Source organism: Trematomus bernacchii, unplaced genomic scaffold (genome assembly GCF_902827165.1).
Source record: "Trematomus bernacchii unplaced genomic scaffold, fTreBer1.1, whole genome shotgun sequence".
Classification (NCBI taxonomy): domain Eukaryota; kingdom Metazoa; phylum Chordata; class Actinopteri; order Perciformes; family Nototheniidae; genus Trematomus; species Trematomus bernacchii.
In genome coordinates this window covers 2,176,476-2,204,003 of record NW_022987910.1, presented here as the reverse complement: position 1 = coordinate 2,204,003, position 27,528 = coordinate 2,176,476, and the positions used below count along the sequence as shown (strand labels likewise).

At 39.5% G+C, this 27,528-nt stretch overlaps 1 protein-coding gene across 1 annotated transcript in view; it reads left to right on the top strand.

Annotated features, from left to right (window-relative positions):
• Positions 1–27,528, top strand: part of zgc:172282 (leucine-rich repeat and fibronectin type III domain-containing protein 1-like protein) — a 154,557-nt gene that overhangs the window by 70,339 nt on the left and 56,690 nt on the right. Inside the window, exons 3-8 of the mRNA XM_034114937.1 lie at positions 14,932–15,148; positions 16,307–16,458; positions 17,040–17,293; positions 17,460–17,703; positions 17,820–17,977; positions 19,514–19,894. Of these exons, the coding sequence (XP_033970828.1) occupies positions 14,956–15,148; positions 16,307–16,458; positions 17,040–17,293; positions 17,460–17,703; positions 17,820–17,977; positions 19,514–19,894 (1,382 nt within the window). The 5' untranslated portion in view covers positions 14,932–14,955. The remainder of the gene's footprint in view (positions 1–14,931; positions 15,149–16,306; positions 16,459–17,039; positions 17,294–17,459; positions 17,704–17,819; positions 17,978–19,513; positions 19,895–27,528) is intronic.

Here is a 27,528-nt window from a genome sequence, read left to right as displayed (position 1 = left end):
GGCAGAGCCTATAACACAACCCTCTCTGTCCAGATGTACGCCAGTCTACCCCACTGAGCCGTGACCTTCACCCCCACTCATTGGCATCTCAAAGTATGTCTTGTGCCTCTCATCATCTCATATGTGTGATTATACAACATGCCAGATCATATCAATGCAAAGGTAAATAACGTAATAGATTGCCCACACAGAGACCCTAGATAAATAAGGCATTTTAACATTCTATTGAAGTTGAGGACCATGGCAGCCATGTCATTTCCTAAGCTGCTCCTGAAAGCCCTAATATTAATATTTCTTCATAGCAATAAAGCCATATTACCATATGAAGGCCATAGGATAATATTATTATCAGCCAGCTCACTGTGTGTGCCTCTCCAGCGGCAGGGATCATTTTAAAGCACAGCCCAAAGCACAAGTGCATATGTGCGTATGTGCGTGCGTGTGTGCGTGTGTGTGCGTGTGTGTGTGTGTGTGAGATCAGTTCCCTGAAGCGACAGCTGCACGCCGAGTTCCTGAATGGAGAAAGCTTCTCTGTGATGACTACCAAGTGGCACACACGTCTCTCCAACCTCTTTTCTCCTCTCATTTCTCTTACTTTGTACTTTCCCTTATCTTTTCCTTTATTTCCCTCTTGTGATCTGCTTCTTATTTCCCCATGTTCCTGTTGGCCTATACTATTCTACCCTCTCTCTTCTCATCTCCCCCCTCTCAGTTCTACATCTCCCATCCCCTTTTCTTTTTTCTATAATATTATTACTCCCCAATCACCATAATCACCGAATCAGAACTGCTTGCTTCTGCTCTCTGCAAAATGAGACGCATCTGTCACATCTACAACCTCTATTAAACATCGGATAAGAGCAGAATAAAGAGGGGAAGGAAGGCAGGGAAGGGTGGAAGAAAGCATAGGAATGAGTCAATGAAGGGAAAGGGAAAAGAAAGAACAATGATAAATTGTAGGAAGAATAAAAGGGGATTCAAAAAAACACCATAATGGAGGGCAACGAGAGTAAGGATGTGTGGAAACTTGGTAAAAAGCAAGGGGTATATATTTAGCAGTGTTTCAGATTATGAGTCGTTTGATGTCAGAGCTCTATTAGCTACAGTAGTGAGTATTTTCAGAACTCTTGCTGTATGGACAAAATGTGTGGGTGAGTGCAACAAAGATGGAGGGATGCTGGAGAGAAAACCATGTATTGCTTCATGGTCCCTTGGTTTGTGAGCCCGAAGGCCACATGTAAATAAAGGTGAAAACACCCCATCGGACCACTGGGTTGTGGTTATCGCTTTTCCAATTATCCTGCCTTTATTATTATCTACATGTTAACGTTAGCTCTTTAAAGTTTTTCATTTGTCAAGGTTGACTTTGGCTGTGCTTGTTCCAGCATATCAAACAGCTGATGATCAAAGAGCTTCTAGGTCTTCATATTCCCTTGACTGCCCTGGTTGCCCCTCCATTGCTTGTTGATACTTTTGCAGTTTTTGTCACTAGGTTGCAGTTTTTCTATGTTACAGTATGATTACCTCTTTGGTAGTTGTCCTGACACTAAAATCAGTGGGATAGGAGTAGACAAGATTGAAAAGTAAAGTACAGAGAGTGATGGGACAGAAGATTTTCAAATAAGGTTTCACATTTTCAACTTGAGCATAAATCCTAGCTATTTTAGAAACAAGCAGAAATATATATAAATAAAAACATGTATGCAGGCTAAGATGGAAAACAATACAACTGGTGAAACAATGTAAGGTGTTGGTCCCTGCTTCTGCTTCTTCTACTGCAAAACAAGAAGCCATGCCTTGCATATTCTCACAATAAGTGAAAAACCAAAACAAGTGGAAGATGTCACAGATTTACACAACAGCATCTCCAGTTTGAGACCACAAGTCTCTGCAATGATCAAGCAGAACCATTGACTTGGCAACATTAACTGATTGAAATTTGCCAAATTCTCAATAACTATAATGTTAACCTTTACATTAATACATATCTACAGACAGAACATAGTTATAAAATCTAATGATATACAAATTAAAGGTAAAATAACTTCACACAAACCATTTGGCAGTTAAAAACAAGACTGGTTGGAACTAGGCAGCGACAGGCAGAGCTTTATGTTACATGGGTATAAAAATAGAATTATTGATGTTTGGAGCTGAAAATCGTATCATACAGCTCTGCTGAGAGTGAGATGGAAGCTGTTAGTTCCGCAGGAGGGTCAGAAGACGGGTAACGTACAGTTACTGCATCCGTCTATCCAAGCAGAAAAACAAGGATCTTGAACCAGAGCGGCCCCAATTAGACATGGGGATGAAGAAGAAGATGAACAGTTTGTTATATAGCAAGGCGGAAAGAGGAACTGATAGATTTATGTATTACATTTCATGTTGAACTAGAAGAGGACAAGAGGAGACAAAATAGATGATCGGTATCATGGAGACGAGAGAGCAGCAGTGTGTGTGTGTGTGTGTGTGTGTGTGTGTGTGTGTGTGTGTGTGTGTGTGTGTGTGTGTGTGTGTGTGTGTGTGTGTGCGTGGTTAGCATGACAGTATAACAGAGGCTGGAGTAAATTGTACGCTGACATGCAGCGCGACAAGCATTGATGCACTTCGCTAGCAGCAGCAATCACCTCATTATCTACTGTACTGACAGGGAGAGGGCTTAGCGTTCGAAAGAAGATACATTTGTGGACAGATAATCTGAACAAAAACAGAAAAAATGGATGACAATAACACAAAAGGAGAGTGAGATTAATATAGACTGAAAGAAACATAGTTGGAGACAGAGTCTTAAACAGAAAGAAGAGAAGTAAATAGAGATAGGAGAGGAGACTGAAAGAGTCATGCAACAAAAGATCCATTAGCAAATGTCTGTTTCTCTCCCCTGCTTAGATCTGTGAAATATAGTGTGTGTGTGTGTTTGTGTGTGTGGCTGAGATCCCAGTGGTGTATCAGTTCCAAATTGGGGTTGAGGGTTTGTCTGGGCAACTGTGTGCATCAGCACCTGTGCCCATCTCTTGAAGAAATTAGATGATCTATGCTGTTTACTTTTATCGCTTTCCAAAATCCTTGTTTCTGGCTGACAGTGTGACACACTTGAGCATGTCTTCCCTCAAATTTGAAAACACAGAGGGTTGTGTATGGTTGTGAAATGATCAATCCATTTATATATTTTGTTTGCATAGTTTCTGTTATGTGGGAAATACAAGTCTTGGGTGGCTCCTTTTTTCTCTGTTCTCCTCAAGGCTCATAGTTGGCTTGCTCTTGCATGTGTACCATGGGACCAGATGTGTTTAACTGCACAGGATTTTGCTACTTGGGCTACTTAAAGAAAAGTTAAACTACTTGCATTCATTCATGCTGTCTCTACAACTGAGTAAAGCAGAAGGTACCGTCTAACAGGCTACATGTCACATCCAATTAAAATGAAGCAAAAGAAGTGTTATAGTGACTATAGTCATTGTGTTATACTGTAGACATATGTTAAACTTTCCTTACCACAGCAGGGCTGTGACAGAACTGTAACCCATGCTGAAAACACATTTGCAGTTGTAGGTTGAATAATGTTTACTGACATATTCACGCCTACCTGAATTAAATGTATGAGTCATTTTTGTCCTACATGGGGAAATGTCAACTCACAGCAGATGTATACATCGCCAAAAGCTGTGTTTGAGTCTGGAGTCTGAAGGCAAGAGAATGTCTTAAAAATTAAAAACTGTTAATATAAGAGAGGCGTGATTACTTTCCTTTCCTCATTTTAAAATGAAAACCTTAGCATACAGTCTTTGAATTTGCATTTCTTTGTTTAACATGCATTTCATTGTTCTAAAATAAGTCAACTAAAGCAACCACGGTAAATTCCAGTTTCAAATCGTTTTATAAGGAATCATACAATTAAATTAAATTGGAATAAAGTGAGTAAAGATGTGGCCCTGGTACAAAGTGGAACTAGCATTTACTTGTCCCATTGATTTCATAAGATGAAAACCACACTTCATAGGCTTTAAAAATAGTGATCCCTGCAGAGAGAGTCTCTGCTCTCTTGTACTGCCCACTGGAAGGTCAGGGTCAGCTACAGAACAGCACCACTGGAGCCAAGAGGGATTTGGTTTCTTGTTTGAGGAAACTTTGGCTGGGAGGGATCCCTGCTGGCAGAAGGTTCTTTTTTTTACCCCTCTCCTCCAGCGGAAGACTAGTCTAAGTGTGTTGTGTCTGAACCTTGAACAGGTAGTCTATCGGTTAGATCAAAAGAGACTTATCAAAGATTTATGGTGAGTTTCTACAGATACACAGATACATTTATTTTGACCTGCCTCAATGTCTAGACGTTAACATGGAAGAAACACAAGGAAAAAAAACAACCTAAAGCATCAGAAAGGTAAACAGGAGTGTCCTCATTTCATTGGTGAAACATATCTGAATACGTTTTGACCATATATCATGTCGGTATACATATAAATGGTTGATAGCATGCATCTTTCAAAGGCGACGTCATTCAAAATATATATATTATTTTGTAAAAGTACTATTTTCACTATTATCAACACCATGCTTAGGAATTATCTTTGTCCAAATGTAATTACTCCATCAAATGTGTATATTGTGGTCATTTGCTTACATTACATTGGCTCACACTAGAGAAACATGCTTATTTTCCCTCCAGAAAGTATGTGGTAGTTAAAATGAGGCCTGGCTACTGCGTTTCAGTCAGCTACTGCTCTGATTCACTGCAAATGGTTTCGCTTTGGTCTAGAGTTGGTTGAACTTCGCCTCCCACACTTTACTTTAATCACATTAATGTTTTAATGATTGCTTCTAACTGCCTGTTAGTTAATTCCCACGTTAGGTTTTGGAATGAAAAATAATGAGAAAAAGCTTTTACCCATGTGGCGAGGGACTATAGAGAGAGCTCTTTGGGGTTTTGGGTTTCCCCCCAAATTATGATTTAAGTTCAAATTAAACAAATGCCTATAATTATTTTAATATAGTTATTTTTAATGGACCCATAACAGTTCTCCCTCTTTGCACAAAAGCAACACAGTATGTTTGTCTTTATGATAATGAGGACACTTTTTCATTTCATTTCAAACCTTTATTTAACCAGATGGTCCCATTGAGATCATTGATCTCTTTTTCAAGGGAGACCTGCAATGTGGCTTAAACAAAAAATAAATAGTGTACAACTACACCCTTTATGCAACACAAACACAATCTCTATCTCTCTATGAATCTCTCTCTCTCCCATATTCACCCGCATTGACGGCAACACTCCAGATTCATTACTTGTGAGCTTTCCAGACCAATCTTGCACTTTCTCACAGCCCCCATACAGACACTCACTACACCCCCACAACCACAACACACACATACACACACACTTCCCACCTCCTCACTGTTACCATCCATGTGTCATTGGCTGTTGCTAAGTTACAGGCCCCCACCAAGTTTTTTTCTGTGGCCAATAAAAGCTTTGCCTTCACCACTGGTTTTGACAAATACCCCATTCTGTAGGAGCACTTTGTTTTTGCTTTATCTCTTTTCATTGACGTGCCTTGCCATGGTCACAGTATCCATTCACTTGCCTTTTCATGCTTTGATTTCAATTTGCTCCCAATCTCACTTTTTCTTACCTTTTTCTTTCCCTCCCATACATTTGAGGACCAGAACATAATGAAGTATAATTATTCAGGAAGTTGGAGACACAGAGCGTAGATCAGGTGTAGTTTTGCTTCAATAGCAGTGGACATTGTTAATGGTAGAACGGAAACTGCACATATTTGTTTCATCATTAATCACAGCTGCATTTCACAGAGATTAAGCTGCAGCAGAGATTTGTTCGCTTATGGGAACATGCATGTACTGTATGTTGTCTGATTTAAGTGAACCTTGAGAGTGTGAGTGTGCGGGTAGCAGATGGATGATGCTGCTTTTGTGGTCGTTAATAACTCAGTGTTCTCGCTACAGTATACTTTGAAGAAAAAGGGATGGAGCACACGCACGCACACACACACACACACACACACACACACACACACACACACACACACACACACACACACACACACACACACACACACACACACACACACACACACACACACACACACACACACACACACACACACACACACACACACACACACACACACACACTTTTAAGCCAGCACTTATGTACAGCAGCAAACAAGCCCCTTAAAGACACACAATTCTATAGAGTAAAGATATAGGTATTGTACATGTTAATGCTTCTGGTCACATATTAAATTATGTAGGAAACATATATAAATACGTTTTAGGGTATGTGCGTAGACATGGTTGCATAAGTAAGAAGCACATATGATAAACACTCAGTAAGCACATGAACAAGCTCATGCACAGATACAGTAAATTATACAAAACACACTGTGCAGTGGATCTGCAAGGAATCTGACAGGGTGATCCATCTCCATTGTACAGGCTGGACACACACACACACACACACACACACACACACACACACACACACACACACACACACACACACACACACACACACACACACACACACACACACACACACACACACACACACACACACACACACACACACACACACACACACACACACACACACACACACACACACACAAGTTGCTGGTTCTGTTCTGAGTTCAAAGATCCCATCAGTGGGTTATTTCCAATTTGAATTTAATGAATGATAGTAGACATAAGCAGGCTGATGGTGATATAGCAGGTCATATACGCATATTATATCATAAAGGTGCCGTAATGCATCACCTATGACTGAGAAAAAAATCACTACTTCTATTTTTATGGACCATACATCTGAATTATTATGACATCAATGGAGATTTTAAAAGCAAATCTTGTTGTTGATTGCTGGTTTTAAAAGTGTTTGCATCCCTGAAGTATTCCGATTTTGTTTGCATGGAAACCCCCTGGTGAGCCTAAAGATCACACTTCAGCAAAAGTAATTATCACTCACGATTTGATCTGCTTTCATATGCAAATACTTGTCACCGTCTCTGACAGATGCAAACCGACTTTGAGTTTCCAAATGTCTCTTGTAAAAGGTTTCCAAGGCATTATTCTCGGTTTATACACGGTTCGTTGGGTAAATAAACAATCATCCTAAATCATATCCTAAAATAAGAATATTACAGAAAACAGGTTGAATGGTTTTCTGTGTTGTTTATGCATACAGTATGTCGTTATAATGCAATTTTAAATGTATTGTAGTGGGAGTAAGCCCTGACTTTGAGATCAAAAGTTGCCAGTGGAAATAGAAATTATCACCAGAGGCCGTTGCAATAAAATCTCTCTCTCACTATATATTTAAGCAATAGCTCACGACAGGCCGTGGTATATGCTCATTATATCACAGCTAAGGGGCGTGGTTCGGCCCGACGCGAAGCGGACCTTTTTGATTACAGATTTGAAAACATCGTTGCTTGCTTTAAAAGTAGCACAATTCATGATGTCAAACCTTGGAAAGTATCTAAATATCCCTGCCCTAATGCCAAAGGAACTGCACACTGAATATGTTTTTGCCGTTTGATGTCTATGTCTGGACCGTTGCGTAAAAAGGAAGGTTTCTGCCCCGTTACTTCTCCGCTGCTTTCTTGTTCCAGTTTGAAAAGCAAACTGCAGGCAGTTTGCTTTTCAGCCCAACTGTATACTGTTTATCTCAGACGCGGAGGGATACTGACTTGTTGTGAAAAGTAACTTACAATTCTACCCGTGGTATACGCTCAGTATACCACGGCTAAGAACCAATCAGATTGCTTGATTTTACTTGTCCGTTTTATAAATATATTAGGGCTGTCAAGTTAACGCGTTAATAACGCGTTAACGTAAAAAAAAATTAACGCCACTAATTATTTTAACGCGATTAACGCATGTGTATTTTTTGTCCTCGGCCGCCGTAGTTTCAGAGCGCATCGAGTGTAAAATACCATCGACAAGCTGATGCTGACAGCCTCGCTCCTGCCGCCCGCTTGTGGCAGACCACACTTCCACGCTCACCGGCAGGCCCGGACTGGCCATCGGGAGGACCGGGAGGGAGTGTGTATGTGTGGCGCGACTCGCGCGAGCGAGGCACACCTTACGTGTTGTTGTTGTTAGCATCTGGTGCTAGCTAGCTGCGCTAACGGATTTAAGGAGCTGTTTCAATGACATTTCGCCGACAACTGCGCCGAACACTTGACTTTATGCAGGTAGCCAGACAGTGGGACATTGTACGAAAAGTCAGCACACTCAGCACGGATCGTACGCGCAACATGATTGCAGCGTCCAGGCAGCTCCCATTCGAGCATATATGCCTTGAGCTGCACATAGCTCCAACGATTCACCACAGTGTCTCCACACACACACACACACACACACACACACACACACACACACACACACACACACACACACACACACACACACACACACACACACACACACACACACACACACACACACACACACACACACACACACCCCACACACACACACACACACACACACACACACACACACACACACACACACACACACACACACACACACACACACACACACACACACACACACACACACACACACACACACACAGTATTATTGTATGAAAGAGGTTCCAGGTTGAATTGAGGCGAATATTTGTAATGTTCAGGTTGTTGTGTTTAATATTCATGAGAATATTTGTCATTGTTCAAATGATAATAAACAAACATATAAAGCATATTTGTCCACTCATATGTTGATAAGAGTATTAAAAACTTGAAAGATATCCCTCTAAGGTACATTTAGAACAGATAAAAAATGTGCGATTAATTTGCGATTAATCGCGATTAACTATGGACAATCATGCGATTAATCGCGATTAAATATTTTAATCGACTGACAGCCCTAAAATATATATATATATAAATATATATATATATATATATATAAATATATATATATATATATAAATATATATATATATATATATATATATATTTTATTCAATTAAGGAATATAATTGAGAAGGATTTGGCCTGCTCAGAGATTACAATCATGCCTCACCTTGTAAAGTGAGATATAGCGAACTCCGGGGGCAACATCTGAACTAGTTTCTGGAACTTCAGATATCATTTTGAAAAATGATTCCCATAATCCCATCACTCTGGGGTATTAGCAGAGCATGTAGGTCAGGGAACCAGATGACCTAGAGTGTCTTCCATGGAAGTAAGTTATTTCTGAAAATGTTTTTGACTGTTTGACTGTTTACTGAAGTGAATTCTGTGGAGAAACTTACATTGGTAGGTAAAGTTTATTTCTGGAGAACGTTTAAACACAGCCTAATCTTACCAAAGTGCTGTACCAAACTCAAATGTTTTTTTTATGTGTGTGTGTAGTGATAAGCGTTCCAAACCGCTTTAGACAGGGGTGTAATGACACTGTTTTTAAGATCTGACAGTTCGAGTTGTTCTAATCTTTTTTTCTGACCACTGCTTAATTCTGCTTTTGGATCTTCTTTAATGTGAACCATTTTCACATTGCGGTTGTATTCTTTTGGTTTCCATTATTCTGTAATTGCATTATGTATGCAATAAAATAAAGGAGTTCTAACTTGCTTTAGGGCACTTCACAGAGAATCACATTTTGTTTCATCCTGACTGAAGAGCACAGACTTAATCAGAAGACAATCCTCTGTAATCAAAAAGGAGCCTCAAGCTTTTGCCTCCTTCTTACATTCTGCTGTATTTACAATAAACACATTAGCAAAGACATCTCCTTGTTTCCATTGATTACGTGCAAAAAGGTAGAGAAAAATACACTGAGAAAGGAGCTTAAGGAGCTGTCTTTAATCTTCACAGGTCGAGTCGATAGAAGATGGAGGCAATGTTTTCCTTTAGAAAAGACGCACAGGGTGTTTTTGCAGTGTGTGTTGCTAATTACTGCTTTCTTCAATACCCTGAAAACTGAAGTGAAAACAAACTCTAAACAATGCTGCTGTTTTTATTTTCTCCACAACAATGGAACCTATACTGTAGCTGTGTTTGAAGTCCTGTATGTATCTCTTACATTTTGTTCCCGTAACTAATGAGCATGCTCTTGAAAAGCGCACTTTCATATTCTAGCATATACAATTTGCATAGCACTGTAGCATGTTATGCTATACCTAATTTTAATGACCTGACATAATAATAAACAATGACTGGGATTTGGTGGCTAGTGTAATGTGTAGTCTGATTTACCAGTTCATGTTGATGTTGCTACACTGTTTTTTATCTGTAATGCACACTTACGAGCTTAGTGAAGACTGATTCACACATCATTCTTTGTGATTAGTCTTCTTAATTGAAATCAAAAAGAGGCATGAATGCAGCATGCTAAAGAGCATTTTATTCTGATTCAAACCCCTGGAGTTACTCTTTTGCATATGATTGGAGTGTCATGGTCTGTCAGCATGGTTTAATGTATTTTAATGAACTGCAGCACATGTTGATGAAGCTGAAAGGGCTGTTCTTTTAAAACGGCTGTCAACCATCACAGCACAACCCTATCCCCAGTCAGAAGTGTTCCATGTAAATGCCAACTGGTTTAAACATATTGCTGATTAATTGGCGGTTACTAAGTTGTCAGGGGGTTGCACCCACATTTTCCCAAAAGGTTGCATTCTCTTTTGGCTCATTGTAAGGCCACCAGTACAATAATAATATAATAATACCATGTCTTGGCCCAACATGGCCACTTTGGGTTAGTTGGCCAAAGATGGGGTCACCACATCCCTGTGAAGTATTACGGCCCATCCACACAGCGGCGTTCGTTGAAGCTTGCCGGCGGGCGTGTCTGAAACTCGACCAACAACCAATCACATGAATCTCCCGCCCCTGACACACAAGCAGCGGTTTGATTGGCTAGAGCTTGTACTGGCATATGATTCGATTGGCTGACGCTTCTGCCGAGGCTTCAAAAGTTGAACATTGCTCAACTTTTGCAGCGAGCCACGCCAGCAAAGCTCTGCTTCGCTTCCCACAATGCAGTTCGGCGAAAAGTGACGTCACCCCATTCAAAGTGAATGGTGAAGCTTTCAACGCACGCCGCTCTGTGTTACAATTCTGATATTAGCCTAACATGACAGTATGCTCCCAATGTGTGCAGCATAAAGCGACCCTTTGTAAATACTTATTTAAAATGTGTATATTTGTGCCATTTTATTGACATTTAAAGTGAGTGGGACCAGGTGAAGGATGGATGAGGAAGAAATGAAACGAGCATGGACAGCCTGAGAAAATACAATGATTCAGTAAGCAGGCCTGTGAACATTATTCAGACTTTATTGCAGTACAAGACTTTTAGTATGAGGGTGTATACGACAGCCCGTCACTATCACAGCTGATTTAAACCAACTGGAGTTTCATTGATCTAAACACAACTGTCAAGTTATACCCTCCACTGAAGATATCTCAATAGTTAGCTTTGGCAGAACATTAGATTGTCATTGAAACCATTGCAACCAATTGTAAATGGCACTCTAACTGATAACAAGTGCAGACAGCTCCGATCTGTTTTCTCTTGTGTTATTAACTCTCCCCAGCTGAATGAGCATGGCAGTGCGTAATGGTGGTTGACTGATCGCTATCACCCTCACTAAATTACACAGAAAAACCCATACGTCCGTAATTGAAAAGCATAAAAAACACACATAGTCTGATGTGTGGGAGAACTAAATGAGGTGTGTCTAAATGTTTAAAATATAACTGAAATTATACTGTACATTTAGGCTGTACGAATGTGAGCAGGTTGAGTGGGTGAACCAAGGGAGGGATATGTGCATTCAAACTCACCACTGGCACCATTTTCTGCAACATTAACACATTAAAGATACATAACAATAATGCTATCATAAAAGTAAGCAACACAGGGAGATAATTGGAGAGGAAAACCAGCATGAAGAGTCTGAGAAAAGAGAATTATTAGTTATGAAGCCTGAAATAGGTGATTATTAAAAAAGGCAGTAAATATGAAAGCAAACGTTGTGGAGTGCTCGATTAGAAGGATAATTATACCCTCTTTAGAAACCATGCTTAATTAACAAAGGTTAAAAAGGAACGGAGCCATGAGAGATGAGACCAATATTATGTTTAAAATAGCACACTACTTGATCTGCAATATGTCCCTCATATTGGCTCTGAAAATCAATATACAATTATTTCTGAAGGGGTGTTCGTTATTCTTTTTAATTTTTTGAAGTTTAACCTCAACTCCTATCATATTCTTTATAACAAATGGTGTATTAAATATATTCAGACACTTAGACCCCTCAGCCACAAGTGCATGTAATGATACAATGTATTATTCAATCAATATTTTAATCTTGATCACTGGTTTCAAATGTGTAGTTTTTAACTTGAGTCAAGTTGAATTTCAACTTGACTCAATGGGACTGAGTCAAGTTGAAATATATTATTCAATCAATACTTCATTCTTGATCAATGGTTTCATGGTAATGTTAACTTGTTTCCACTCAAAAGAGTAGAAATATCAATCCTAATGTTATGGTAACACTGGTTGAGAAATGTGTATCACAAATGTAAATCAACATTACCCTTTCACTCACTTCCGGCTTCTTTCTTTTCAGGATTGTTTAAGGATCTCAAATAAAATATTTTAATCAACAGTAAATGTAATGCAAGCCCCACATTTTTGCTCTCAACATTAGTGTCACAGAATGGGAGCTCATGTCTCATGAAGGAGGTTCAAGTGATACAAATAATGACAAGCCTGAGATATCGCTAGCAAATTACTTTATATTGTTTGTCTAGTATGACGTATACACATGGGTCAAATTAGGGATGATGGAGTGAGTAAAGAGGGAACACGTAGTATAATAGTATTATTGAGGGAACATCAGCTGAATAATGTGGTGTATGATTGCGATGAGGATGGGGAGATATACTGGGGGAATAATCAAGAGTAATGGAGAGAGCTATTGTTTTTTCAAAGAAAAAGTTTGAGATGGAAAAAACTGAAACACTGAAGTGTCTTTGTGTATGTACCTTACAGTTTGTCATTGTGTCTTTCTATTTTTCTCATTGCTTAAGAACAGAAAACATGCAAGTTCAAAGTACAGAGCATCATTTTGTTTAAGGAGTGTCATAACATTACATATGGAAGATAATAAACAGGTAAATCTAAGAGAAAAAAAGCATATATAAAAACCTGTTGTCGTCTGATGCGGAAGTACTTGGCCATCCATGGATACAAATGTTCTGCTGGGGGTTTTAAGTACCAAGAGAGGATAAGAAAAGAGGGGTGTACTTTACACAGGCCTCCCACTGATGACAAATTCAATGCTATTGATTAGCCTGGTAGTCAAGCTGGGCAGGCTAATCTACTGCTGCCCAATGGTACACACACATATCACACCATGGGTTTTGAGTCGTGTCTTCAGGGTTAGAAAGTAGAAATGGATCCATATTTACCTTTCTTTTATAAATCTGACAGGTAGAATGTGATGGTCCTTGAAGACTCTTGCCACACTGTTAAAGCATATGGCATAAATACTAACTAAACTACAACTTCAATGTAAGCACACAACCAAAGCAGGGTTTTGGTGCAGAAAACCCTTTTTAATCAGGTCCTTGAATACACACCATGACAATTCTTTAACATAAGATAGTGAAGTACTTTTTATTTTAAGTTTTGAATCATGGTGGATGATTGTGCTACGATACAGTGGTTCAAGGCCAGGTGAGGAACTATGGAAAAAGAGTGTGAGAAGACACGGTTCTGTTCTACCACATCATGTCATCCCAGATACAGGTCAACATCTATTGCAATTGTAAATGTGACTTGTCTGGGGAAACTTGTGCCACACCTGTTAGACAGACAGGTGTTTTTGGAAACCGGTATTGAGTGAGGAAAGGATGGCCCCGGGGGGATTAATGTGGTGTAAACTGGAAAGAGAGAAATCAGTCTGACAATGTTTGATAGAACTGTGTTAAATGTTGTGTGAGTCCCCCGAGTCCTAGAGTGTCATCATGCCAGCACTGTTAAGAAGAACTGCATTCATGAGACTAAAGCACATGAGACTAAAGCACTAGTCCACAATACTTAGACCTTTGATGTGGATAGGATCACAAATGCATGAAGCTATTTTGGATTAGCCATGTAATAATGTTGTATCTATACACCTCTTTTTTGAATATCCACATTTATATTACATCTTGCCAAAAATCACACAAGCACTGATCACGAAAAGATCTTCAGTTTTAAAAGATTTCAGTAAACTATGCAACCGCACAATGATAAATCCCATTATGAGCCCACATCATTGTGTAATATAGCTAGCTTCTAAGCCTTGGTACTTGTCATTTTGCTTTATTGTGACTTTATTGTAGCATTGTTCTCAATAGAAGTTTGACTTTGAAATATCGTATTTACTGTGAGTCAACTATGTAAGCCTAGAAACACATTCTGCCCATGGTTTTGGTTTATTTAGTTTCTTTGTTTGGTAAAAGTAAACTGTGATTATATGTTCAGGGCACAGCCACAGATATTAATTATGTCAATACGGTTCAGCGTGAAAAGACAAACTATGTGAAAATAATGGCAAGACCACACCCAGGTTTTTCCATTACTCATCTTTTTTTTTCTTGCAGTAAACTTGGCCTAGTAGTAACAAGAGCACTTAGAACTGTATGTTAAGGACAGTTTTAGACCAGCTCACATTACTTATTTAATGTCCTTGTATCGAGACTGAATTGAAGATGCTATAGAGCTCTGCCAGCTGTGGGTCACTTCAGCCACAGGGCTATGGAAAAGCTAGGATTGCTGCGGTAAGCAGACTAGCCAAATGACCAAGCTACTGCAGTTTCTCAGCAGGCCAGAGACGTGCTGCCAGATGTCTTTGTATCTGTATCAACTCATTGCTTATTTCCTTCTGTCTTCCAGTTGCCCTGCTCCCAGTGGAGGATAATGGAACGGCTGTGGTTCTCTTTGCTGTTGCTGGCAGCAGCATGCAGGGGACAGCCGTGTCCGAAACGCTGTATGTGCCAGAGCCTTTCTCCATCGCTCGCTATCCTCTGCTCCAAGACAGGCCTGCTGTTTGTTCCTGCTGCTATTGACCGGCGCACCGTGGAGCTACGGCTCCAAGAAAACTTTATTACAGGTAACGTACCTTCCAGTCCATCCTGTACTCCATTTTACCATCAATCAACGCAGTGTATTAAGACACTTTGCATGATCCTGTCTGTTCCTTATCTTCATCGACTGCAATGATTTCTTCAAGGGTGAACCTGCTGCAATAATATTAAGCGACAGCAGGTGTTATGTATTGACAGGTTAAAGATACCTCTAATATTCAAAGGTCACATTGGATGCAGTGAGCAGAGTATGTCACACGATTGAAAGCCCCCAAGCTAAAGTTACACATTTCTTTGTGGTATTACTTTTGAAAATGTGTACTTTTGAATACATTTCAGCCAAGCAAATCTCATTCATGATTAGTCTTCTCTTGATGAGAAATACTTTTATTGTATACATTGAACCATATGTAATTTTGAAGGACTCAGTGTTGCTTTATCCTTTTATTTTACCAAGACAGCTACATAATATTCTGAAGCTTGATTTGAAAGAAATGTTCTTCCATGGTTTGCCAAAACTGAAGACACACAGGCTAAAAATAAAGACTGCTTTCACAGGTTCCAAAAGGAGATAATTTGATGCACTGTTAACAGTATCGCACAGCCGCATAGTTATACAAGTCACATCCAAATCAATTTCAGTTTAGCAAAACAAAACATTCAGTATCTTATTTTGGGGGATACCAGATAATCTGGGTGTCACAGGGTTCAGGATTTGAACTCTTGAGCTGAGTAGGCATGACTTTATCAATTTAGATATAATCTCTATAAACAGATATCTGCATATGCAGAATAAGTAAGGAAGAGGATGATATTCTAGTATCAAGTGTTTTCCTTTTTGTAGTCTGAGTAGCATTTACATGTTAGCAGGCTTTGGTTGCGAGAAAGAAGAAACACACATACCAAAATGCAATCTCGGATCCAATGGGCTATACTCGCATAATCACTTTGGTTTTTTTAATCTCTGTAAACAGATATCCAGATAAACAATTTGGCCATAGACATTGTCTCTCAACTTCAACTCCATTCTTGGGTTTCAAGTTGCTAATCAGAATGTGGATATAGGAAGAGGATGTCTGGGCGAAGATATCCATATATTTTGATTTCATAATACTGTATGTAATCTGGCCACTTGGGATGCAGTTGATGGAGCGTCTCTTTGTGTTCATTTTGTTTACTCCCAGCTGTCCGAAGAAAGGACTTTGCCAACATGACCAGCCTGCTACATCTGACCCTGTCGAGAAACACCATCAGTCAGATCCTCCCTTCAGCTTTCAGTGACTTGCGACGACTGAGAGCACTCCATCTAGACTCTAACAGATTAACTGTTATCAAGGTGAGACTAATGGATAGATAACTTAATTGATTGATGATATTAATAATCAGATGTATAATTCACTGTTGATTAAAGGTAGGGTAGGTACGTTTGAGAAACCGGCTCGAGATCGCTAGAATTTGAAAATACACAACCGGAGAAAATCTGCCTCTTCCTTACAGAGCCCCTCCTCCAACACACACGAACGCGCACATGACCAATGAGGGCACGAGATAAGTTTGTGCCCCGATGGAAGGCTGACAGGCAGGTAGGCCATCCAGTTATTTTAGCCGGGCCGGCTAAAATGATTGGTCGTGCTTTTTACAGTACTACGGCTTCCACAGATGACATTTTTTAATGGATCTTTTGTCAAAGCACTTAAGATATTCATTGCTATCGGGATGTTAAGAGCATTCCATGGAATATAACAAAAAGTGTATCTCGAGCCGGTTTCTCAAACTTACCTACCCTACCTTTAAATAGGAAATAACTTTAAATAACTAAAGATGGGTGGTTAAAACATTCCCTGAACAATAGAGTATAGATATGTAATGCTCTTACTCTGATGCCTTTCAAAGCAGTTTTGCTTTTTCACAAACCAGGATGACCATTTCAAAGGCCTGACCAACCTCCGTCACCTGATCCTCGCCAGCAACCAGATTCACTCCATATCTGCTCATGCCTTTGATGACTTCCTGTCCACACTGGAGGATCTCGACCTCAGCTACAATAATCTTGCCGAGACACCTTGGGACATGATCGGGCGCCTCACCAATGTCAATACCCTAAATATGGATCACAACCTCATAGAACATGTTCCCCAAGGTGTATTCACAAACCTACACAAGCTAGCCAGGTAAATAATTAAAGGAGCAAATGATAACGAATGTATAAATGCAAAGGATGTTTTACTGATCAACTGGATCAATTGCTGTTGATCTAGGGATAAAGAACAAGTTCCCTTCTTTCTTCCGCTCTCTTTTATCCTATTCTCATCTTCTCCCTATTCGGTCCTTTCACAGGCTAGACATGACATCCAACAAGCTGAAGAAAATTCCCCCGGACCCTTTGTTCCTGAGAATTCCAGTTTATGCTAAGTCCAAAGGCTCCCCCCTCACCTCCCTGGTGTTAAGTTTTGGTGGCAACCCCCTTCACTGTAACTGTGAACTTCTGTGGTTGAGAAGACTGACCAGAGAAGACGACCTTGAGACATGCGCTTCTCCCCCTGACCTCAGTGCCAAGTACTTCTGGACCATTCCTGAAGAGGTGCAGTTTTAACTTTAAGAAAACTAATACAAATATTGAAAACATCTTGAAACTAACATATATTACTAATTTAAATAATAGTCATTTAAATAATCAAAACGTTCTTTTTGCCGTAGGAGTTTATTTGTGACCCACCAGTTTTGACCCGTAAGTCGCCACATACAGTGTCTATGGAAGGCCAACATGCAAGTTTAAAGTGCAAAGCGAATGGTGATCCAGAGCCTGAAGTTCACTGGATCAGCCCTGAAGGGCGACTCATATCTAATGGCACCAGGTACTAACTTTGTTTCCATACAGTCTTGTTAAATCTGCAATTAATTTATTTTCTCAATAGTTTCTCAAATTTAAAAGGCAAGGTGTTTATTTATGGCATGCGACTTTTCACCTAAGAGCACTTCACCATATTTAATGATGTCAGAAACCTGGCAAACAAGTTGGCAGGGGCAAGAGAGGGGCTCTTCAAATATTTCTCCATGTACCGCTGAGGCTTAGTGTTCTCTGCCAAGGTGCAACCAAGTTAGAAAGTCAGACAGTGTGTCTCACTTCATTTTTGTCTTGGCTGTAGTATTAGGGCGTAGGCACACTACTCGTGTGGGCAAAAGGTGAATCAGGATCAGAAGGTAGTTGTTGAGGTCACAGCTTTCTCACACTTCTATCTGGTAACCTACTTCTTCGCACACATGTCAGAGATGTGCATTTATAGTTATGGTTTTGCATATACAACATCTGTTATTGAAGATTGATAGTATTAAAAAAACATGTGACAGTCCTATAGTTCCTTGCTTGAGCACTCTTTGGTTTTGCGTTTGCATCTTTAAATATTTTGATCGGAAAAGGCCAGTTTACGGAAGTGACGCAATCTTGTATCTTGACAAATATAATTTTTGTTAATTATCATATTCATGTGGAAGAAGCCTACAAGGAGTCAACAACATAGCCCCCCAGCCTGGCAGAAATGACTTTGATTCTGGATAGAGTGTGAATGTATTCTGGATAGAGTGTGAATGGATGCTTGAACAGTGATTAGCCAATGGCTCATGTGTGGGTGACAGAGAAGTTGGTTTACGTGAGTGATAGGAGTTGACCAGACATAATTTGCCTCTAACTGGTATGAGGAGATTAAAAGTGAATGATTGTACAATCAAAGGTGAAAGTTTCTTGCTCCTTTTGTCAGGAATAAAGAGCAAAAGAACCATGCCCATTTTATAATGGTTTGACTATGCCAAAGGCCTGCAGTTTCTACATTAAATGCTTTTTACTTTGTTGGTATATTTACTTTGCTGGTTGTTAAGAAAATATCACCTGTCACCGGCTTGAACTTCAATATCAGGATACATGCATTTATTATCCTTGCAATAATGGAAGTAGTCATCACATACAGAGCTACATGGGACAAAATAGTTCTGAGATCAGTGTCCTTCACATGCTTATATACAAGAGAGGGTGTTATTCAGTCACAAGATACATGTATACCGGTTCAAAGCAGTATTCTGAGCCTTAGTTCAGATTAGCTAAGGCCTGCGTAAGCAATAAACATGACAGTCATATGCCCATCTCCTTACGGGCTGTGTCATCATGTTAATCGTAGGAACATAGCTATCGTATGTAAAACACAGTGTCTCATGAGCGTCATCCATGTAATCATACATCCGGTTACGTACACAGTTACAGTTAGGCCTCTGTTATCATGTGCTACTCTGATATTTAAAGAGTACATTCAGTATTTTCCCAACACTGGTATATTTACATTTTATGTATGTCATATTTAATTATTATTATTAACTTTATGATACATCTCACTTTTTTTCAGAACGTTGGTTTTCCCTAATGGAAGCCTGGAGATTAATGTAACAGTCCTAAAGGATTCAGGTAACTTCACCTGCATTGCCTCAAACGCAGCAGGTGAATCAACGGGCAGGGTGGAGCTTGTTGTGACGGCAGTGCCCCACCTGGCAAACAGCACGAGCCGCAGCCGAGACCCGTCCTCTGAACCGGCCCCGTCTGACATCCTAACCTCCTCTAAGGTTGCCCTGCCTAACAACGAGACACGAGGGGCCGACCGGAGGGTCTCATTGGTGGAACTGACAGGAAACTCTGCCCTCATTAGATGGAGCAGTCAGACACCTGCAACTGGAGTCAGGATGTTCCAGGTCCAGTACAACAGCTCTGGAGATGACACACTTGTTTACAGGTATGTCTATCTACACACTCATTTTAGATCTGTCTATCTGTGTGTGTCTTTCTTTTCTTTTATATTACATCAGCTGTTTTGAATTGTTATTCTTAACAGGAGTATTGGGAAGAACAAATATATATATTTCCCTACATGTGTTTGTTGTGTGAGCATTTGTGTGTGTGTCTGCAGCTGTGTGTAAGTTATTCAGAAGGCATCAGCTGCTGCTATGAGGGTGAGAGCAGATGATGGATGATACAAATGGATATAAGCCAGTCATCCAGTTGTACAAGTCTAATCAACTGTAATGATAAAGACGTCTGTAGTGGAACAGTGCCATTGCAGGGTTCAATGGGCCTTTGCCAAATGTGGGGAGTAGGGCTTTTAAATGCGTGTCTGTCAGTTTCCTTCTGTGCTGCACTGATGGGCTGACCTTGTTGCTGCATTGTTTCATTGCTGATATTTACATCATGACTTTATAAATATGCCATCTTTCCATATTATCCTTGGTTTGACTCGACTTAGACATTTGATGATCTTTGTCATTACTTTGTCAGATTTAACTTAATGCCAACACATTGAACTAATGACCAGTGAACTGCTACAATGTTTCCAGGAATTTAAATGTTTCAATATAGATTAAATGGATAATGTAAAAGATCCCTAAAACAAACAGGTACTTTTTTCTGCCGTGCACAACATGCTACTGCATACAGCATGCAATCATCCCATCTAAACAAATAGGAAGTGAACTATTGGTATCAATAGCATATCAAAAGGATTTTAAGAGCAGTTCAAGGTATATCAATGGCAACAATATTGCCTGAATATCTCGTAAAGCCTAGTGAAGCCATATTTATTTTCAGTTCTGAAGAGTTTTCATATGTTGTGGAGTTGTCATGGCAACAGATTGGGAAAGTATCCCAGATCTTGCTATGAGTGACATCTGGCTTTAATAATACCACACAAGTGCTGCTGACTGTTATAAATATGTCAATGTCTATGACTGTTTTCTGTGATTACAGAAGTCAATCAATCAGCCTTCGCTGCCCTGCAGAATGATCTGAAACCGATTCAGCTCTGCTTGTCCCTTTACTCTTGATCAACCGCTGAAATTGTCTCTTGGGAAAAACCATTTTCGAAAGAAGAACTTGTGATATAATATGTTAAATCCATCCACATTACGTGGGGATTCTGACCCTCTTAATTTGTGAGAAATCTGCATTTGTGTGATCTAGAAATGGTGGTCCTGTCTGAAAAGTGATTATGATGTTATTTCTAAGCTTGAGAGGACACTTGATATTCAGACAGTTCAATGAACTAGGATAGACAAGCCACCTCTTACAATACTAAGCATGGCAACCAATCTCCTGCATAGCAACCTCCCATATGCACCAGCCTATTCAAGGTTGGATGCAATTAGTGAGAACATCTACACTTCCTGTTGATTCTCTGCATTTTTACATCACTAATTGCATATTAATTGTATATTGTGCAACTCCAAACTTAAATGGAATAACACCTGAGGCTCACACCATTCTCAAACACCTTTGTGAAATTAGACACAACAGGCCAGCATTCATTAGATAAACAAAATGATTTATATTTGAAGCATGACTAATATACATTTCCATCCCTATTAGATAGCCCTTTAAAACATAAAGGGATGTTCATGAAAACTATGCATGCATAATCATCCAGCATAATCTTTTCTTATTGATAACAAAAAAGTTTGACAAAAACAAAATCTTATCAGATGTATGAATATACAGTATTAGTGCAGGTTAACCTAGCCATGGACAAATAACGGAGTAGAAGGCATTAAGGATACATTTGTAATGCATTACATCACAGGAAAAAATCAAAGAGTGTCCTTACTTTTTAACCAAAGGGTGGAACGATTGGTTTGTGATAGACACAGTGATGATAACCTCAACATGTCTATTAGATAACATTAAATATGTTTTCTTATTTTATGTATTTACTCAATCATTTCTTGATTTCCCGCCTCCCACTGAGTAAATTATTCGAGACAGAACATCCAGATCATAGCATCCTGTGATCTACACACCGCCCTTGGTCTGATTTTTATTTAACTTTTATCCAAGCAGGCAGCAGAATTTCTACTTCCACTTCAGAAAGATCACCAATCGTCAAGAGAATTCCTGAGGAGCTCAGAGCATAGAGAGGGCTCTCAAAACACAGTCTTAAAACCCCGACTACTTACGATCAATGCCATTAGAGTAGAGAGTTTGTGTGTGATGGTGTGTGTGTCTGCGTGTGTCCATAGACAACCATTGGCCAAGTGCATTAGTTAACCATGTGTCTGAGACATGCTCTACCGGCCCCATGTCTAAGATAATCAATGCCTATTCATGTGTGTGTGTGTGTGTGTGTGTGTGTGTGTGTGTGTGTGTGTGTGTGTGTGTGTGTGTGTGTGTGTGTGTGTGTGTGTGTGTGTGTGTGTGTGTGTGTGTGTGTGTGTGTGTGTGTGTGTGTGTGTGTGTGTGTGTGTGTACACCTGCAATATGTGTGTATTCATGTGCACACTGGAACCAGATAGCAGCTGTGTATTAGCCAAAACCCTTATGTCAGTTTAAGTGCCAACAGACTTCTGCAGGAGTGTCAATATGTTCCTTTTTCCTTCAATGCCTTGACTCAAACATAAACTAAGCTTTTAGATCTACTGGCTGGTGGTGTGTTCAGATGAAATTGTGATTTGTCTGCTCGAAAGCTACTACTTGTCAGCTTTCTTTTGAAATGTGAGCAGCTAAAAACACAGGTAATGAAAAAAGCAATGGACAGTTCATGTTATAACATCCATCCAGGAAAGGTAAAGTTTATTTAGTTTGACCAATAGTTTATTTGTATGTTGTATTATCTAAACATTATACAGTGAAACTAATGAAAAGTAAACTACATTTTGACTACACATTTGACTACGTGGATGAATGAGATAAATATACACGTATTTCCTTGTAAACATGTGGCAAACTTTACAGTATGAGCTTCCTTTTTAAGTGTTGTTTTTCTTTGTTTTCATTTACAACACATTACATGCCTTCATTATTTCCCCACTGAGTTATCTGCATTTCCCAGCGTATCTCATAATGTTCTTCAAATGTGTGTGCTGATTGGTTTATTCCTGGATTTCAAGGAGGTGTCAGTTTTATTTAATGTACTGTGTTTCATAGTTAATGGGCTTTTTCAGGAGGGACAGCACCTTTGCTTTTAGTCTAACTGGGCTGACAGCTTTATAGAAGGAACATAATAATTACCTGATTGCAATAGATTATTCCTTTTTTGATTTTCCCCTTAAGCTACACAAGTAATGGTGATTAAGTAAAGGAAAACTGTCAAACTGGGAGCCAAGAGTGATTGAAAAATACAAAGACCAATACATTTTATTTCATGATTTGTCTTCCAAGTACAGCACTCTAGGTTGCTGTTTAACCTAGTTTCATTCAAATAATGTGTGTGTTTGTGTGAATGTGAGGGGTGAAGAATATCAAAAGTCATGCACAGCAGTACTCTAAACTCCACATCAGTGTGTGACGTGACACAGGTGTCATGCATGTGTGGTGTGGACGTAGTGTGTTTCATCACATATACCAACACCTCAACCTGTGTAACTAAATTAATTGAATCATGTGTAGAGGCAATGTCTGACACTTCGACTAACACTTAGAAAATAGCCCATATCTAGTTATGTGTAGAGGCAGTTGTGAGACTGTTGCTTCTTATGTGGCATATCAGTGCAGCGCTCAGTCAAGCTGATGCTGGCAGGTGCAACATTTCTTTGTAATGTTGTATGTGATAAGGTGTCAATGAGAAATGCAGAAGTTATTTTGAAAGCTGTAAAGTTTTCTTATAAACATGTTTTTTATGACAATTTGAGTACTGAAGCTATATTCATATACAAATTAGACAAAAACAACCACATTCACTTGAAATATTAAAGACAAATTGTTCAACTCTAATTTTGGATTTCTCTCTCTGGATAAATATAGCCTTCCAAGAAAATTGCATCAAAAGGCAATGGTGTTAAGTGTGGAGTCAGGTGTGGCGTCACAGTGCTTTGCACCTGCTGACATTGGCTTGTGTTACTGCATGTTGATTTATTTTGCTGGATGAGCTTTTGGGAGAATTGTACATTCTGAATAAAACAAACTGAGCTGTGATCAGTCAGACGTCTAGAAGGATCAATAGCTTGGATTCCACCCCGGCCTCACCAGGGATAGCACATCATCTAGGGCAAACAAGCCTGGCATTAACTTGGCTTGCACTCTGGGACTGAACAGGTAAGCCCAACCCAGAGATATATTTGCCTAAACTACACTTTTCATTTTTAAATGATTTATCTGTCCTGTCAGAAGGATTCTAGGTGATGTATTGCTGGGTGTCCACATTTGGAAATCATTTTGTCCGCCTTCCATTTCCCATCTCTGCCTATATTATTGACAGCACTCATTCTGTCAGTTTTTGGAAATGACAGCTGTATTTGCTCCTGAGATTGAATCTCAAAATCGGTTGTAATTATTACGCAAAAAAGAAGGGAACTGCGTACAGGCAATGTGTCACCTGTTACAATGGCTATTACAGGCCAACGCACTTTTATATGAATGCTATAGTATAGCAAGTCTCTTTCCCCAGTCTCTCTGAAAAAACCCTCAAGCAAAGAATAAAAAAAACATTATTTTACTTGTCAGAATACATGTCTTCATTGATCCACCAAACCTGTAGGTGTGTTTATTTCTTAATTTGATAGCTTAATTTGTTTAAGCTTTACTTTTCAATTTAAGTGGGGCAACGACCTTCAGATGCGGATATTAGGAGCTAGTGTGCGTACTTCTAACTAGGGCATATCAAAGGTTTGCAGTTTCCAAATCATAATGCAGACTTGACCACCTAATGGATTTGGTCTGGCTCATCATTTTGCAATGTGAGCACAATCTGACTCTGCAGTGGTGCGATATGCCAATCTGAGCATACTGTTTGAGGATTAAAATTGAAGTGGAAATGTCATTTGCACCTTAGCTGTAGATACCCTTAATAGTATGCATACCACCTTTGGTCAATGATATATATCATAAAAAAGAGCAAGCGTGTCTCAAATACAAAAAGATCGATCTTAAAAATAAAGCTTATCAGCGTTGAATTAGGTCAAATGTTATCAACATGCTGTAGTTGCAGAGGGTTTGGTTTGATTTAGTAAATGATTAAAAACCCTTTTTTTGCACTGTGTTGCGTCAGACTTCATACCTTAGGTGCCCAATCTATAAAGCACACATTTGAATTCTGGTGTGGGAGCACGACAGGGATTTAAATATGTATTCATGATACGTTAACCTTGTGGCATCGATGCAAAGCACCATCACACGCATACACAAGCATCCCCACACACATACATATCTCTTCAAACCCCACTTTTAAGCGTTTGATTTTTCTCTCAAATTCACCCCGTGGTGTCCGTCTCGATAACATGCAGAGTGAGTACATCATCGAATGGTGTGGAATACCATTTTTGAGTGTGTTTATGTTTGGGTGTGTGTTTCTGTGTGTCCAGGTTGATCTTAAGAATTGTATTCACCTCACATCTTTCTCACAATGCAAGGGCAGAAATAGGTCAATGTGAACCTTTTTCAATCACACAGACACACACATACACCCACAAACACACAACAAACGGAGACAGCAGACCACATGTTGTGAACTAACTCTCTTGAAGTCTCTCTACATTTTCTGCATTTGAAGGTTTGTGGTTCTTCGGATAATGGACTCACAGACACATTAATTCTTCTCAGAACCGCAGCGTCAGGATATAGTGACTGGATGCATGCATTAATAACTACTAGATCACTTCAGGAGATAGCTGCCTTGTGCCTGTTTAGCAGTAATGTGCTTTAAGAGAGGCTGTACACATTATGAGACATAATCAAATGCAAATGTTCGTGTTGTACCTTATCAGTGGTGATAACAAGCTTGAGGTGTTATTATTTGTCAGATTCAATCACCAGAGCTATTTTCGCTCTCTAAGACATGCACTTTCTCACACAGGCAGGAAATGGGTTAGACCATCAGTATTGTCAGTTGTTCATTCTCTATCTTCAGTTCCCCTCTGAATGAATATAATAAGCATTATGCATGTTGTATAAAGAGCCACAACCCATTAGAGTGTTTTGTATGATATTAATAGTACATTTTCAAGCATCATTAAACTGAAATATAAATGAACTGATGCCAGAGTGTGCATTGTTAACATGTGTGTGTGCATGTGTGTTGTTAAAGGGTGTTTGGAGGTAACAGCATAGGAGCAGGTGATGGGAGCATCTGGAGCTTAGCTAGGTGGGCTGTGGTGGGTCTGCAAGTACTGTAGGTGACTGTGTGTTGAGTAGGATGGGGGAGAGAGGTAAAGAGAGGGATAATGTGTGTGCCTGTGCGTGTGTGTGTTTCTGTGTACGTGTTTGAGCAGGAGCATATCATTGTTTTACATTCACAGTATATGAAGCACAAAAAAGCGTATTCATGTGTGAATACGTTTGTGTTATGCATCGGTGCATTATAAACATGTTTAATATGCATGTGTACAGTTCATAGACCCCAAGCATGTGGATTTGTTAAAGAAAACAACAACATACTGTAAACAAAACCCTTTTAAGGCTAATTATCCTACGTCAGTCTTGAATTCTTTTATCTCCCTTATGTCCATTTCACACATTTCAACCTTTTAATAAACCATGTTACAGCTCCTCATGCATTTTAGTTTTGTTTCTAAGCAAACCAGCTTAAAGGGGATAACTAAATGGTTTACATGTTCATTAAATATGTTAGTTTGTCCTTCATGATAACACTTCTTGGCATGTTTTAGCTATTCAACAATGCTGCTGTTTAAAGGCTTTATTGATTTCTGGTTGCACGTTATATATGACATGCACAACTCCACAAAAAAGACATGCAGGCTCATACCAGCAAAACATACAATTTCACCAAACTGATATCTGCCTGATTATCTCACGCTCGTGTGCACATCCACACTCCCACTGGTGGCGATGAGCAGTCAGCTTGCTGTAGGTCATTGTTATTTAATTGAATGATTCACTGAAATATTCTAATGAGCTTAAGGGCCTAATGATGAATGACCTGCCACACACGCACACAAGCACGTAAACGCACACACACAAACACAGACAGAGCCATAGCTGGTACCTGCTGTATATTCGCCAATTTAATCCAGAACTAATGAGACTGAGCAGAGGTTAGTTCAAAGACACTAAAAACATCTATTTAGTCTTGTCTACTACAGTCTTATTCTCTTGCGTTAGCTTTTCCATTAATTATTTTTCTCGTCCTATTTTTTATGATTTTCCTCACCTTTAGCTTGTATTACTTTCCTATACCCCATGTTCTCTCTGTCTTTCATCTATCCAATCATTTGCCGCCTCATTCCAACTATACTTCGCTCATTCCCCATATTTACTCCATGTTCTTCTGCTCTTCTTGTATGTCCTTTTGCTTGTCAGTCTTTCATTGTGCTTAGTTGACCTCGTCTTCACACTGCCTCCTCTTTATCTTGCATTCTTACCCTCCCTTCTTCTATATCCCTCCATCTTTCTCCCTTTCCTCTCCTCTTCTGAATATTTGCAGAGCTCAGC